The 17,259-nt window shown below is 43.2% G+C and overlaps 1 protein-coding gene across 1 annotated transcript in view; it reads right to left on the reverse strand.

Annotated features, from left to right (window-relative positions):
- The window catches only part of NUP210 (nucleoporin 210), a 170,168-nt gene that overhangs the window by 124,078 nt on the left and 28,831 nt on the right, over positions 1-17,259 (reverse strand). The window contains exons 5-6 of the mRNA XM_075005043.1: positions 15,800-15,950; positions 784-916 (exon numbers count right to left, since the gene is read on the reverse strand). Of these exons, the coding sequence (XP_074861144.1) occupies positions 784-916; positions 15,800-15,950 (284 nt within the window). The remainder of the gene's footprint in view (positions 1-783; positions 917-15,799; positions 15,951-17,259) is intronic.

Genomic DNA, 17,259 nt, shown 5'->3' on the forward strand with positions numbered 1-17,259 from the left:
AGGAAGCATAATCTGAGATAGATGAGTAAAACAACAGTTTCTTCCCACTGCTGAAGTGTCACACTAAAACTGCCTTTCTGCCTAAAGGAGAATGTCATCGGACCAACTTCTGATCTTGGCGAAGGGAACTTTTTATATGAGCAACTGAAATGGATGCTGCCACATCCCATACTGACAGCTAGAGAGCCGGCGTAAGTCTAAATGAATATATTATTTTACATCTAGTTTCTTAAAACAACTCCCATCAGCAATACTGCAACTTTCTTGTGTCTGTACTTTATATGCAAATCTCCTTGTCCTCTGAAATTAGTATGCAACTAGTTCAAACTTTTTTTTTTCCAGTTTTCATTTTAATTTGCCAAGAAAATGAACTAACAACTAAATTAGGCATTTTACAAAGTGAGTGAGGCCTTTCTGTGGAAAACAATGTACTAACAATTCAAAGGTTTCCCCAATATGAAAGACAGATGAACATGTTTAAATGATAGAGAGTTGGGTCCCAAACTTGCAAACTGTTATGCATGTGCCCAAATTCATGGGCATAACTAATTCTTAATAGAACTAGTCCTACATAGAAGATAAGCATATGCAAAAGTGTTTGTGTGATGAGGGAAAGGAGGGAGGTCAGTGGTGTCTCATTAAAATTTTATTATGAAAATTAAACAATCTAAAGTAAATTTAAAACCATTTCCTTATTATTATACACAATATTTTAATGTTCTATTCCCAGGTGAAAAATTCCTATCGAAAAAGGAATATTAAGAAAAATGGAGGATGACATACCTGTAATCTTCCCTTGTCTTATTTTCTGAACTTTATATTGAACAGATGTTCCTACCAGCAAGTAGATATCATAAGCTGGATTTAAAAGGATGTTTTCCAAAATAAGCAACCTAACTTCTGCAGGATGTACATTCTATTGGTTAAAGGAAGAAACAAGTTAGATTTTAACGTAACAAACATTTGCATTAAATAAAAACAACAAAAATTTATAATAAGCAAATTAAAAATATGCAAAGTTATTTCTGTCCTGAAGAGCAGTTTAACATCATCACTTTTATAACAGCATCAGAGCTCAGAGCCATGCACAGTCACACAACTTCGCTTTGCAGCCTTACAAAGGATGCTAAAAGAGATAAGCAAAATGAAGCATTTGAATATATCTGAGCAGGTTCAAGCCAATGAGCAGTCAATTTAGTGACTGATGTGTAAAATAGCAAGAAATGAACACAAAGATCAGGTTTCAGATATACAGAGCTGAGGAGTATTCTACCATGAAAGAAGACAGGCAAAAATAAACAAAACTGAACAGGGTATTACAGAAAAGATAATCAAAATATTTTGGTCACATTCATTCTTCTTTAATCATTATAACAGTACTTATGCACCTCTTATTTAAGGTCAACCACTGTTTTCATAAAGTCTTCTTCACTTGCACCCATAATTGCATAACAACTAGAAAACTCTCAATGTTGGCACACTTCTGGGGTTTTTTCGCTTGTACGAAATGTACCATTCAGTAAATATTGATAGCTAAGAACATCACATGACTTCAGTGAAAAAATGTGCATGTCTCCTGCAGAACTCTAGAAAGGTCAGCGTATCTAACATTTTTCTCTCTTTGGTCTACACAGATTAAAAGTAGCAGCACTCCAACACTAGGACTACACTCACCCCTAGCACCTGCAGCCTGATGCAAATGGGAAGTCTTGAAAATGCAAAATGGCTGCTCATTTGAATAGCTGAGTGGCTTATTTGCATATTCACAGTAAAACACAAGCCCTGCAGATATGGTTCTGCTGGCAAAAATGCCCTCTCTCTTTAACCCTCAATCCCTGATTTCTTCCAGTAACACTAGCCCAGAATATCCATGGATCATATCAAAATGCTAAAGAATTTTTAATATTTTTTCCCAGAATAAGACAAGCTCAGCAGATATTTGCTGCAAGTGTTTTTTCTTTTTACATTACAGGGCAACAAACATTTAAATCCTCTAATTGTATGATAGGTTTCAAATACTTAAGAGGAGACATTTGGAATGGAATATGCTTTTCAAATGTAGTACTTTCAAGCCAAGCCGCACCCCTGGACATTCAGTTTGCTACTAGTAGTACCCACATGAAACTTGATTCACAAAGAGCTGGTGTGTTGTAGATTCATGGATAGTTTGCCAGCTATTTCTTGCACAAACTGGTGCCAACAGTGCTGGCATAGCCAGTATAACCATCAGAAAAAAAAATCTAGCTTAGCAACACCATCCCTGAACTCCAGCTCAATACAACTGGCTGTGGCATGATTTTAATGCACTTTGAAAAATGACTCTGAGTTGAAATGGCTGCTAAGTTGTGGTTGTACCAAGAAGGGGGGGCAAAAATCACAATTAGAACATAATAATTTAAACTGCATAGCATTTTCAAATCAAGAGCCTGAAAATTCTTTGCTGACATTAGTAAACTTCACAACACTATGAATACTAACGTCATTTCACAGATAAAGACACTGAGGCAGGGTGTACAAGTAATTAATCCAAACTCTTTGCAGCCAGGAATATGTACAATGAAGAATTCCTGAACTGTTTGTGCTTTCACCTTCTCAGTCATGACTCTCTTTACAACCAGATGTTCTCTCCTTATGGTCTTTTGCATATCCAGGTAGAACAAATTGGGTGGCTCAGTGCACTGAAAGTTTGTTCATAGTTTCCTTTATTCTTAACAGCGCGCGCGCACGCACACACACACACACACACACACAAAAGAGGGTAGTAGTGTAACAGAAAATTCTTGGATTTTTTTTATTAACAGGGAATATAATTTGTTTATGCCTAGATGGATATCTGTTACATTCTCTCCTTTCTGTGCAAGCTATTTATATTTGCTGGTGTAGCCCAAAGACATGGCAAAATGTTCATAAAAATGTTAAGTCGTCAGATAGCAGTGAATACCATGAAATGCAAAATATTCCTGTCCTTCTACCACCTTTCAGGCGTATGAGCCTGGAGAGCAAGATAAATACCAAAGAAGCTGGGTGATATCTTGGGCCCACGAAAGTCAATAAAAGTTTTCCCATTCACCCAAGTAGAGTCAGCCAGAAATTATGTTTTACATCTTGGCACAGCCCACAAATTCTGTGGTCCTTTAGAATTTGCTGACCGCCTATCATACTTTGCCATACCTACAGATGCAAAAAGCCTGCCCCTGCAACAGCCCAAGGAAGCAATTCCAAATTACACATTGCTCAGCAATGCTGCAAGTAGGATGGGGTGGAAGGCACCTGTGCAGCTTAATCTTGTGGCAAACGCATTCCATCTGAGGACTTTTGGAGACAAGCACACAATAACCTGAGATCTGGAAAGAGAGTTTTTGCAACGTGGTCCAACGCATTTGTTTGATATGTTCTCTAAAGCTGTGCCATGGCATCTGTGTCTAACTCCTTAGTTTGAAAATATTTGGCGTATGCAATACACTACACAAAACCAAATTTTGTTCTGTTCCTTTTGCTTGAGGGATATGCAGCTGAAAACAAGAGTCTGACTAGAGTTAAAGATTTACAGGCAATAGTAACAAAGCAAGTCATATAAAAGTTCTGCATAGGAGACTATCATTTCAATCAAAATTCACAGACTAATGCCAGAATCAATGCAGAATAAAATAAGTATGAAGGCAAAAACCGAAACCAACTACATGTGACGAAAGCAAAAATTTAACATTATTAATACAGGGACACACTTTCATCAGCAATAGCAAGAATCTGGAGTAACTGCAAGGAGAGGGGCAGAATTCCTTTGCAATTGGGGTAGTAAAAGAAACATTTGGTTCTTAAGATGCACTATTATCTTTGTAATTCTAGATATTTTCAGAGGACTGAGGCTGTGGCCACACTTGGCCAAAACTTCAAAATGGCCATGCAAATGGCCATTTCGAAGATTACTGATGAGGCACTGAATTGAATATTCAGCGCCTCTTTAGCATTAGGACGCTTTCAGCCATGGTGCTTTGAAAGCACCGCTTTCGAATGCTCGCAGCTCGGCGTGACTACATGGGGGGTCCGTTTCGAAAGCTGAGGGGAATAACGGGATTTCGAAAGGTGCAGGGTCCTTTTGAAAAGGACCCCTGTGGAGCTGCGCCGAGCTGCGAGTGTTTGAAAGCGGCGCTTTCGAAGCGGCGCAGCCAGAAGTGTCCTAATGCTCATGAGGCGTTGAATATTCAATTCAGCACCTCATCAGTAATCTTTGCAATGGCCATTTGCATGGCCATTTTGAAGTTTTGACCAAGTGTCTAGAATTACAAAGATAATAGTGCATCTTAAGAACCATATATTTCTTTTACTGCCCCAATTGCAAAGGAATTCTGCCCCTCTCCTTGCAGTTACTCCAGATTCTTGCTATTGCTGATGAAAGTGTGTCCCTGTATTAATAATGTTAATTTTTGCTTTCATCACATGTAGTTGGTTTTGGTTTTTGCCTTCATACTTATTTTATAGATAAGATAGTTCATTTAGTAGAAAAAATGGCAATATATCAAATAACTGCATCCAGATATGGTATTTTTAAAAAATTCCATCATGTAAGTGAACATTTATTTCTTAAAAGACTGAAAAGTTTAAAACAGTAATGAAATGCAAAACATTCCTGTAGGGGAAAAAACAGTTTATAAACCAATAAATGTCTGTTAAACAGATTGTATCAACAGAAAAGCCATTACCAGCGTTCAAATGAAAACAGGGTTACTGTAGATTACAAAGAAACGAACAGCATAAATCTATAGGTGAGCTGGGAAAAAGGCCAATGCTATAGTTAAACACACCTGAATATTGACATTTGATCTCACTGCTTCCTGCTACTGGAATTTAAAGAGACTGAATTCATTAAAAAATAGGGATTGGTATAATGCGGTGAACTACATGGGCAGTCTCAGTGGAATATAATGGACAACACAAAACAAAACTCTCTGAAGATAAATCTTTACTATTTGTTGACAGGGAACAAGTGGGCCAAAACCTTGTCCCACAATAAATGATGCTATCTAGAGCCCTAGAGTCAGGGTGTTTTAACTGTAGGGGTCCTGACCCATAGGAGGAGGTAGAGGAGCCGCAAAATTATTACAGGACAATTGCAGTATTGGCACTTTTACTTCTGCATGGCTGCTGATGGCAGCACTGTCCTCAGAGCTGGGCATCTACCCGCCTCAGGCCACCCACCTCTGAAGACAGCACAGAAGTAATTAATTAATTAATTTTAAAAATAAGTAATTAAGTAAAAAAAGAAGTAAGCAAGTAATGCTGTGTTGCCCTTACAACAGCCTCTCCTATTGCTTGTTTCTGGCTTAGAGCTCCCAGTTTGGGAAATGCTGGTCTTCCTCATGAAATCCATAAAACTACTCAAAAGACCAGAATTCATGGCCCATGGTGTGTTTTTCCTGGCTGTGAATTTATGATTCTATGAATTTGGTTGAGCCATACTGACAGTCACTGAGCCAATGACAACAAAGTGCCCTATGCCACCTTAAAGACAAAAAGATTTCTTTTGGCATAAGCTTTCGTGTCCTGGATACCATTTTGTCATATGCACGAAGTCAGCAGGTTCCAACCTACAAAAGCTTATGCCCAAAAAAATCTGTTTGACTGAATCTCCACCGTGAGATATAATCAAATTTGAAGGCAGTACCTCAATATTAAAATGTCAGTGTATTCCCAGTTATTACCATTAGCTCGATTTATTGAGTGGTAATACCGATAACAAAATATCAATATTACGGGACGGGCATAGCATCAAATTCGAATTTAAAATCTTGAATCAAGGCTCGTGTGGAAGCGCCATGTCCTTAATTCAAATTTATTAGCCTCCAGAAGTGTCCCATACGTATCCCACAAAGCTACACAGCGTCAGGCCATGTATGGCCACTTCCTTGTATGCTGCTCTCCATCCACGTGTACAGGAAGAAGGTCACAGGAAGCCCACCAAGCCCACAAATTTGAATTAGAATTTGAACTGGATTTCAGCAGTGCCCAGCCCTGAAAATATAAAGGGCACCCATTAAGAAAAAATTTCTTTGCTCACTGCATCGCACTACATCGGTAGCCATCACATTGCATCAGTAGCAATTACTTCATTAACTATCTACTGTAATCATAACCACTCAGCGCAGTGATCTGCCTAGCACTTCTCAGGCTTGCAAGAGCACGCCAGCATGGACCCACCAGGAGATTCTGGATCTTCTTGCAATTTCAGAAGACCAGTTGGTGCCGAAGAGACTTTGAGTGGCCGAGAGAAATGAGGCAATTTATGATCAAATATCACACGAGGTTAGTCTCAGGACTCATTGCAATACTGGATAAAGGTGAAAGAACTCTGGCAGGCCTATCAAAAAGTCAGGGAAGCCAATCAATGGTCGGGGCAGCTCCACGTACATGCCGCTATTATCAACAGCTGCACATGCTTATGGGGAGCAACTCCACCACAGAGCCCAGTGTGAATTATGACACTTCTGGAGGCTCTGGTATGGAGTTTGGGGTGAGCCCAGAGGAGCTGGGTGCCCCAGAGTACTAGGGCAATGAAGAGGAGGAAGTGGTAATGAGCAGTGGACCAAGAAAGTTCTGCCAGACAGCCTCAAACTCTCCACCATAGCCCTAGAACCGGTCTCCTCCACAGCAGTCCCCTCCATGCCAGGCCCCCCGTCTCCTGAACCAAGCTTGATCACTGTGCAGGATTGCTCCAGGAATGGACAAAAAATTCTCCCTGCTGCAAGACGCCCCCAGAACACCTGGCAGCTTCCCCTGTTTTGCAGCCCTCCCCTTCCAACGAAAAGCAGACAATTGCTCATAGCTTACCACATCCACAAAGAAACGTGCTGAATAAGTGATGGCAAGTGACGTATTGTGAAAGGCACGCTTACTGTCCCATCCTTAATAACCCTTCAGTGTCCTTCAAAAAGTTAACTTTCCCTGATAGTAGACAAAGAGACCCATTCATTCCATTTCAAAGCACATTATGTGAATTTTATCTTAATTCTGACCTTCATTTTCCAGAGGCAATGCCTGGTGTAGCAGAGAAGAACAGAAGAAGAAAGAATTGCAAGCAGGATGTTATCCTCTAGCACATGGAGTGGAATGAAGCAGAGCACACCGAGCTGAAAAGGGACTCTGCTCAGCGGCATCAGAGTACAGCTCAGAGGCATCACACAATGCTTGACTTGCAGCAACAGCAAGTGGCAAAGCAGAGTGAGGCCATGGCAAAGTTCATAATGGCAGCTATGGAGCAAACTGAGGTCCTGCAATCCCTCCTGCAGTTGCAGAGGGACTCCCAACACAGCACTGCAGAAGCTGATACCTGGAGTCCCCCGAGGAGAGGTCACCAACCCCCCAATCATCGCAGTCCCTGCATGCTGGGAAAGATGACAAGGATACCCTGCCGCTCCAGCCCCACAGATGAAGGTGGACAGACTTTGGTGGGGAAAGAACAGGTTAGGAGCTATCTAAAAAAGCTAAACATACATAAATCCATGGGCCTGGACCTAATTCATCCGAGGGTTCTGAGGGAGTTGGCGTATGTCGTTGATGAGACCTTGGCCGTTATCTTTGAAAAGTTGTGGAGATCGGGAAAGATCCCAGATGATTGGAAAAAGGCAAATGTAGCGCCCATCTTTAAAAAAGGGAAGAAAGATGATCCAGGGAACAATAAGCCGGTCAGTCTTACATCAGTCCCTGGAAAAATCATGGAGGGGCTCCTCAAGGAAGTCATTTTGAGGCACTTGGAGGCGGGGAAAGTGATCAGGAAGAGTCAGCATGGATTCATGAAGGGCAAGTCACGCCTGACCAATCTGATTAGTTTCTACGATGAGATAACTGACTCTGTAGATAGGGGGAAAAATATATCAATGGATGTGATTTATCTTGACTTTAGCAAAGCTTTTGATATGGTCTCTCACAATATTCTTGTCAGCAAGTTAAAGGAATGTGGATTGGATAAATGGACAGTAAGATGGAAAGAAAGCTGGTTAGAAGGTCGGGCCCAGTGGGTAGTGATCAATGGCTCGATGTCAGGATGCCAGTCGGTTTCTAGTGGAGTGCCTCAAGGTTTGGTTCTGGGTCCTGTTCTGTTCAACTTATTTATCAATGACCTAGATGAGGGGTTGGACTGCACCCTCAGCAAGTTTGCAAATGACACTAAGCTAGGGGGAGAGATAGATATGCTGGAAGGTAGGGATAGGGTCCAGATTGACTTAGACAAATTGGAAGACTGGGCTGCAAGAAACCTGATGAGTTTCAATAACGACAAGTGCAGAGTCCTGCACTGGGCCGGAAGAATCCCAAGCATTGTTACAGGCTGGGGTCCCACTGGCTCAGCAGCAGTTCTGCAGAAAAGGACCTGGGAGTCGTAGTGGACAAGAAGCTGGACATGAGTCAACAGCGTGCTGTTGTAGCCAATAAGGCTAATGGTATAACAGGCTGCATCATTCCTGAAGCTATTTTTAAAGTGTCTCTTATTGCTGCTGCCTCTGCATGGTTACTGGGGGATGGTTGTATCGGTGGCTGCAAGTAAGCCCTTCCTATGGCCTCAGCTTTGGAATTCCAGATGGATGGGAAAATCTCCTACCTGGATTCACGTGTTGTGCAAAACAGCGCATGCTGTAGTAACGGTGGGAACATTAGTTTCAGAAAGGTCCAAATGGGTCAATAAGCATCTGAACCTTGCTTTTAAATGGCCAAAGGTGTATTCAACCACCATTCTGCACCTGTTGAGTCTGTGACTGAAGATTTCCTTGCTGGGGCCCAGGGTTCCTGTACAGGGCTTCATAAGGCAAGGGAGCAGAGGGCAAGCGGGGTTGTCCAATATAACTATAGGCATTTCCACGTCGCCAATCATGATTTTCGGATTGGGGAAAAAGTCTATCCAGGAGCTTTCTGCAAAGGCCAGAATTTTGGAAGATGGGCATGTCATGAACCCTCCCTGTCCAGCCAACGATGATGTCAGTGAAATGATTTTTGGGATCTACCAACTCCTGCAACACCATCAAGAAGTACCTCTTTTGGTGTATATATTCAGAGGCCATGTGGTCTGGGGCCATGATGGGGATGTGTGCGCCACCTATTGCCCCACCACAGTTAGGAAACCCCACGACAGCAAAGCCATCCGCTATGGCCTGTATATTTCCCAGGGTAACAGTCTTCCTGAGGAGACACCAACAGATTGCATAGGCCACCTGCATCACCACGGACCCTGCTGTAAATCTGCCCAACCCAAACTGACTTGCCCCTAACCGGTAACTGCTGGCTGTTGCAAACTTCCACAGTGTGATTGCCACTTGCTTTTGAACTGTTAAATCCAGCCTCATTCTTGTGTTGCTGCGCTTCGGGGGTGGGCCAGCACATTGCATGTGCATGTGTGGACTTGCACATGCTGAAGTTCTGCTTCCACTGCTGGTCATCCCAGGACTCCAAAATGATGTGGCGTCCCACCAGTGTGTGCTGGTCTCATGAGTCCAAAACCACCACTCCACTGTCACCAATGCATCCAGCGCAGCCAGCAGCTCTGAAGTCTTGGATTGCAGTTGGGAGGTTTGCTCTTCAAACCATCATCGTCCTCATCATCACCACCATTATGATTATTGAACCATCACTGGGCTTTGTAATTGAAGGAAAAATTGCCCGACAGCCAATGTGATTGCCAAAACGATATGTGCTATAAGCTGAAGTATTTGGTGATCCATGCTTACACTTGAAAGCTGCAGCAGGAAATGGTGCAATCTCCAGTTTGTTTTTGGGTGGTTACTGGTGCTCTGAATTCTGGGACAGTGCTTTGCAATATGGGATTCAAACATGAAATGCCCACAACGAACCAGGCTAAGGCACTCTGGGATAGATACCCACAATTCAGTGCTCACTCTGTCGAACTTGCATAGGGTCATGGGGATGCGGAAACTCAAAACAGAAAAAAGGTGGGTCTAATTTCAAGAAGCTTTGTGGACACAATTCAAATTCATAATATCTCATAGTGTATATGCAGCCTTTGTCTTTAAGGTACCAGAGGACTCCTTGTTATTTTTGCTGAAGCTGAACAAGGGTATGTCTCTACTACAAAATGAGATGAAATTTATTAATGTTGATTTTCTAGCACTCAATTTTCTAAATGTGCATGTCCACACTGGTACATAAAGTTAACATAAAATCCCATTAGCCCTGCCAGGTTCAACTTTGTGAGCAATGCACTGCTGCCCCACCACACTGTGGGTTTCTGCCCAAGTATGTGATGGGGAAATGGTTGTGGGTGTGTGTTGTCAGCATCCTTCAATGCACTTCTCTCCTGCCCCTCCATCTGGAAAACAAATAACAAAATTGTTTTTCCACCCTTTTTCCATTTCTGTGCAGACACCACTGCAAGGTTAGCACGGAGCTTATACAACTTAAAAGTGTTGTGGCAAGTATTATGAGCACCTCATTCATTGTGTTGCAGTACGGGCAAAGCCTAAGCAGCCGTGAGAGTGATACAGACTCTAAGGAGGACATGGACACGTATGAATGTAAGACAATGGAGAGGAGGAACAGGAAGACGCTTGCTGCACTGATGTTTTGTACACTGTAAGGTGCGGTGAAAAACTCCGACTGGAGGGACTGTATTGTTCTGCATGCGTGGGGCAATCAGCAAAACTTCTGCGTGTGTCAGGCCACTTTCATGGAACTTTGTGAACTGCTTTTCCCTGCCCTGAAGCACAGCAATACCAAAATGAGACCTGCTTTGACAGTTCAGAAGTGCATGGCAATTGCTGTGTAGAAGCTTGCTACTGGTCAGAGAGCTATTAATTTGGAGTAGGCAAGGCTACAGTGGAGGTTGCTGTGATCCAGGTAGCCAAAGCAATTCTGCTACAGAAGACAGTGATTCTGCAAAATATTCAGGACAGTGCATAGTTTTGCCATGATGGGGTTCTCGAACTGCAGCAGGGTGACAGATGGAACACACATTCCTATCTTGGCAATGGACCACCTGGCCAAAGAGTACATAAACCACAGGAGGTACTTCTTCTGCATGGTGTTGCAGGCATTGGTGGATCACAAGGGTCATTTCACCATCGGTGTGGGACGGTTGGGAAAAGTGCATGATGCATGTATCTTTAGGAACTCTGGGCTGTTTAGAAAGCTGCAGAATGGAACTTTCCTCCCAGGTCAGAAAATCACCCCTGGAGAAGTAAAGATGTCAATAGTGATCCTGGGAGATTCAGCTTACCCTTTGCTCCCTTGGCTAATGAAGCCATACATGGGCAGCCGGGACTGCAGCAAGGAGCAGTTCAACTACAGGCTGAGCAAGGGCAGAATGGTAATAGAATGTGCATTTGGCCCTTTAAAAGCCAGGTTCAAGAACCTCCTGACTCTGTTAGACCTCAGGTAAGACAATATTCCCCTCACGGTGGCAGCTTGCTGTGTGTTTCATAATTTATATGACAGCAAGGGGGAAAATTTCATGCCAGGCTGGAGGGCAAAGGCAGATCATCTAGCCAGTAATTATGAGCAGCCAAACATGGGGGCAATGAGGAGAGCACAGGGAGGGGCATAGCTAATCAGGAAGGCTTCGAAAAACAGCTATATGAATGACCAGGCAGCGAGATGACAGTCATGTCTGTTGCTCTTAAGAGGTCTTGCCTTAATGATGTGTGCTTGCCTGTAAACCCCCAAATCCCTGTGCCACACAAGCAATAAAACCACTGGTTTTCTGCGGTTAATACTTTTTATTCGTGAGACACTAAAGGAATTTATGGGAAGGGCATTTTGCATCACAGGAGGGGGGTGTCAGCTGCCTGCTCTCAGAAGCATCCTTTGGAGAGGAGTGTAAGGCTGTCCTTAACCCCTACCTCCCACATTCTAGGTTGTTGAGTAGGCAGGTTAGGGAGAATATGATGAGGAAGGCAAGTTATTCATCATGGGATGCAGTGGGGCTCTGTGCTCCTGCAGCAGAGACTGCAGGAGCTCTGTTTGCCTCCTCATCAGCTGCAACTTCTCCCTCTGGGTCTCCGATTCACAGTCTCTGTGCTGTCTCCTCAACTCACGATCCGCTCTCCTTGTTCTTGATACACTCAGCTCTCATCCAGGTTGGTTCTTCTCCATGCATTTAACTGTGCCCTCTCTGTGCAGGTGGCTTCCATGTGCTCTATGAACATATCTTTCTATGTTAATTTTCTCCTCTGAATCTGTGCGTCTCACAGCTGGTGGAGAGATGGGTAGGGGGCAGGGGAGTGTGGACAAAGAACTCCCCCCTTGCTCAACAGCAAGTTCTTTGACCACACTGCAAGAAAACAAAAGTGAAGGCCAGACATTAAGGAGATACACTTACTGTAGATAAATTTAAGAACACACAAAGTCATCTGATGAGTGAACCTCTATGAAAGACAGCAGGGATGTATTCCCTGCAAGAAAAAATGTTGGCTTTTAAGCAGGTACTACACAGAGATTTTAAGAGATCTGCTTGACACAGGTCACTTCCTGCTATGATAAGGCACAGATTGGGGGCGTGCTTTCAAGCGTGTTATCGCAAAAGCAACTTCTGCAGCTGTGCACACTGCAAGCAGATAGAGGTGGGAGGGCCCAGGGGCTGTGACAGTGGTGGTCACCACATGTGCCTGTCTCTCTCAACCACCATGTGGTTCCCCCTGTCTCCTTGGCTGGGATAGCGAAAATTTCACTTCCCCCAGCAGCCCAGGGAAGGGAATGGCAATCTAGGCATGGCCAAGAAGATTGTGTTACCATATAGTACCGTAATGCTCCTTCCCCTGCTCCTCTAGGTTGCAAAAGAGATATTATTCTCCTTAGATGGACAAACTTTGATGAGGAATGGATGCTGACTAAAAGTGGGCACAAGGCAGGTCATTATGCTGCACTGCTCTGTGGTGCCATGACTCCAGATTACTTACTGGTGGCTTGGCACAGAAAGGTGTCCTACTGAGGGGGTCAGAAAAAGGCAGGTCTCTCCAAAAACCTTGTGAGAAGAGTTACAGGGTACCTGTATGAGGACTTTACAGAGATGTGCAGGGAGGATCAAGTGCTCTGTCCCCAGACACATGAACAAATTCTTCCAAGGACCCCAACTTGTGTAGGTACAGCACCCACCACAGATTGAACTCAATGGCCTTAGCCCACTTCTGGCATGATTGAAAAGGAAAACGCAGCAGAGGTGTTCTTCCTGCCTTCAGGATCCACCTGTGAAATGTCATGGGAGGAGAAGATGAGATCCAGTGTTACAAAAAGTTCCTGGCTGTCGGTGAGATGAGCCACTTCATTCATCTGCTGACCCCTGTTGTCCTCCTCTTCCTCATCCATCTTGTCCTCCTTGAATTTGCCAGAGGATTCCCAAGGAATCTCTTTGGAGGTATCCAGAGACTCATTGGGTCACTCCCTAGAATCCCTACCACCTTCGCACAGAAGGGGCATATTTGCAATGATGACCCGAAACCTCTGTTTGCTTCCTTTGTTTTTTGGTACACCTGCCTGAACTCCTTTATTTTCACAAGGCACTATTAGGCACATCTGGTGTATCCTGTTTCCTCAATCCCCTGTGAGATCTTGTCGTATATGCCTGCATTTCTCTTGCTGTTTCATGGTTTTCCCAGCACAGATTCATCCCCCAACTCAGCAATGAGGTCCCTGGATATACTGAATGCTCCATGCTGCAGCTCATCAGCAACTCTGAAAATTCATGGCCAGATGTACCACTGAGGTGTGCTGTCTGCTCTGCTCACCGTGGTGGCCAAACACAAAACAAAATTCAAATTTTCCCAGGCTGGTTCCTGCACACCTGGAGAGCAACACAGCTAAAGTGGTGGCTGGAGTGGTCACATTGGGGCACCGCGGGACCCTTCCAAGAGGCCAAGAATGTCAAATTTCACAATGTTTCATCTGTACTACCCTAAGGACAACCACACAAGGTCGAATTTGGCACTACTCATGAAAAGCTGAAGTAGAAAAGTCGACCTTAGGAGCCCCTAAAATTGACAGAATGGACCCTGTAGTGTGGGCTGAGTCCTTAGAAATTCGGTCTAAGTCACCTAAATTCAACCTAACCTCCTAGTACAGACCAAGCCTCATATGAAACTTGTCACTTAGCATTGGGAATGCTTCTATTTGGTTGCAGTAAGAGATCAAGGCTCCAGTTCAGCAAAGTACCTAAGCATATGTGTTGCTTTAAACATGAATGGTCCCACTTGAGTCAGGACGACAATTTGAATGCTTACAAATACATGTTTAGGTGTCTTGGTGAATCAGCACCCTGTTGAGCTACATTGTGTTGTACAGCATTAAGAGGAGGCCAGAATCTGGCAGATGTTGTCCAAGGATATTAATAAACAAACATTAATAACAGCATTTATTTAAAAACATCCATCTAAGCACCATGCAACCATCGAAATTTCATTGCACTCTGATTGAAAGAAAAACGTGGTATCCCAAGATGCCATTTTTAACTTCCAGTAGAAGCATGCACAGTGCACTAGTGACCAGCTGTTTTTATAACTGGAAGACTTGCACAATCTGGGACTTCAACAGTTAAATGTCTTACTTCTGGCTTGCTCATCACTGCAGTAAGTTCGTGTTATTATTAAGCATTTGTATAACAAGAGTGATTAGTGATGCCAATAAGAAATGGAGCTTCACCGTACTAGGTACCATATAAACTGAGTGAAAGGCAGTCTCCATCTGGAAGAGCTAACAAACTAAGGCTGCGGTGTCCAATACATTTGCTACTCACCACGTGTGGCAAACAGGACATGGCACTGTGGCGAATGTATGCATACCTAACTCATACGAAATAATAACTCTTTGAATTCATCACACGTACTTAAGATGATTAGTGCAGGTGCTCCCCGAGCCAAGGCAGCCTGTCAGCCAGCAGGGAACCCCTGTGGGCACTGATGCCGCCCGCACTGAAAGGGAGCGTTGCAGGGCGTGGCAGGGATGGGGTTTTGGTATCATGCCCTCTAGTGCGTGGGGACAGCACCACTGACTACACATTACTTGAAGGGAGCAGCTGTAGCTGTGCCTCTCCCAGCCATGCCTGGAGGGTGGTTGCTACAGGCTATGCGGGGTTCAAAGCCTTTCCATAGTTCACCTTTCTTTGCTGCTACGAGTCCTGTTGACATACTTGTGTCTGCGATTATTATGTCATCTCAGTTTTGTGCGCATTCAAAGGCCAGAAAGTATTTATTTTTCTAATATTATTTACCAAAGTTTTGTATGTTATATTGTGGTGAACACGGAAAGATGACAACCACAAGCGTGATGAGTTTTGAATTCCTATTGAACACATTGCATCTGACAAAGCGGGTCTTTGCCCATGAAAATCTTATGCTCCAATATATCTGTTAGTCTATAAGGTGCCACAGGACTTCTCATTGTTTTTGCAGATACAGACTAACACGGCTACCCCTTTGATACTATCGGACACGGATGATCTAAGAGAAGGAAAATAACTGACTTTAAAGTGCATTCCTTTGTATAACAACATCTAAAAGAGCTATCTACACCATCATGTCACAGAGTCAGATTTAGAAACTAGCTTTGGGATTCACGTCTTCTGGAGTGCTCACTGAACAGGATAACTGTATCAGTCACCCTAAGCACCGGGCAAAAAATCAGTAGTATTGGCAATCACCACAAAACAAGCCAAATAATCTACCCACTGAGGAAGAGGGGAAGTGCTACAATAGCTGTTAAAGGAAGAGATGATGGAATGCAGTACATAGTAATATTGTAGAGAGAACTAATGGAGATCCAGGAAAGTTCTGCCACGAAAATAAATAATAAATGAGCCATGCAAAATTCTTACCTTATAGACAGATTCCTGTATTCTTGCTTTTAATTTGGAACTGCCTGTTTTCATTCCAGCCACTAGAATGGTGTCCCCTTGTCTGGCAACTTTTTCCATCTCTGAGATATAGGAAGGCGGTATGTAAGTAGATTCTAAGAATCTCAGTATACTGCAAAGTGAACAGAACTTTATGAGACAAGTCTTCAATACTGTATGCTAACCCAGATCAGAACAACAGTATTGTCTACTTCTAGCATTAATCCCAATAGCAAGTGCAAGAGACATGTGCTATGGTGAGAAGAAAAGGCTTAATTTCAACTTACATTCCTGAACACATGAATATTAAGCTGTTATGGGTGCTGTATGGGCTTGTGTAAGACTAGAACAGACAGAGACCTGTAATACCAATGTGCAAGTCCCTTTCCTAACCTGTACGGTGACTATTGGACATAACTATACTGAATACCATTATAATTCAGAGTTTGCAATATATTCTGCAATGGGCATAGAGTGCACAATACCTCTGTGTGCTTTGACACTGTGGTCCTCTGGCTTCTGTGGCTAATCTATGTAATGACTGAGACAAAAGTGCATCTGAACCCGATGTATAAAAGGTAGGACCTTCTTAGAGACCTACAAGAAGCATGGATGAGGTATCTCCAATCATGTTCCTAGTCAGCATAAGGAGGGCCCTCTTGATCAGTGATGCAGATGGGAAAGGCCCTGTGGTTCTGTTTGTGATTAAGGTGATATTGCGGATTTTTGCTCAAGTGAATTTTAAGGGTGTTCAACGGGAAGTGGATAGGACGTGCTGGTTACAGGTGTATGGACAGGAAGCAAATTGTTCGTTTTGTAGTCTCTGCTGGAAATTTAGATGAAATACAGTAATTAGGACAAAAGGAATTTCCAGTGGACAATATCTGGGTAGGTGCTGATACTGGTCAATTTCTGAAAATTGCTTGCTAAAAGCCCACCAAAAACAAAACTCAGGATGGAATTTTTCGAAGAGCTGAATGTTAGGCATTGAACCTCCACTGAATTAACTCTCTTGGGTTTACTTAAAAACAGCCTTAAACTCAAACAGATTAAGAGATATTTAGAAAAGGCAGACATATACAAATCCATGGATCCGGATTTAATGCACCCACGGGCTCTGAGAAACTTGGCAAACGTCATTGCAAAGCCTTTGGCCATTACCTTTGAAAACTTGTGGAGAGCGTGAGAGGTCCTGGATGACAGAGCGAAAGCAAATATAGTGCCCATCTTTAAAAAGGGAAAGGAGGACAATTCAGGGAACTATAGACCAATCAGTTAGCCTTATGTCAGTCCCTGGAAAAATCATGGAGGTAATCCTCAAGGAATCCATTTTGAAGAAATTGGAAGATGGGTAAGTGATCAAGAGTCGTCAACATGGATTCACCAAGGGCTAAGTCATGCCTGACCAACCTGATTAAGCTTCTATGATAAGGTAACTGGCT

Source organism: Carettochelys insculpta, chromosome 11 (genome assembly GCF_033958435.1).
Source record: "Carettochelys insculpta isolate YL-2023 chromosome 11, ASM3395843v1, whole genome shotgun sequence".
Taxonomy (NCBI): Eukaryota; Metazoa; Chordata; order Testudines; family Carettochelyidae; genus Carettochelys; species Carettochelys insculpta.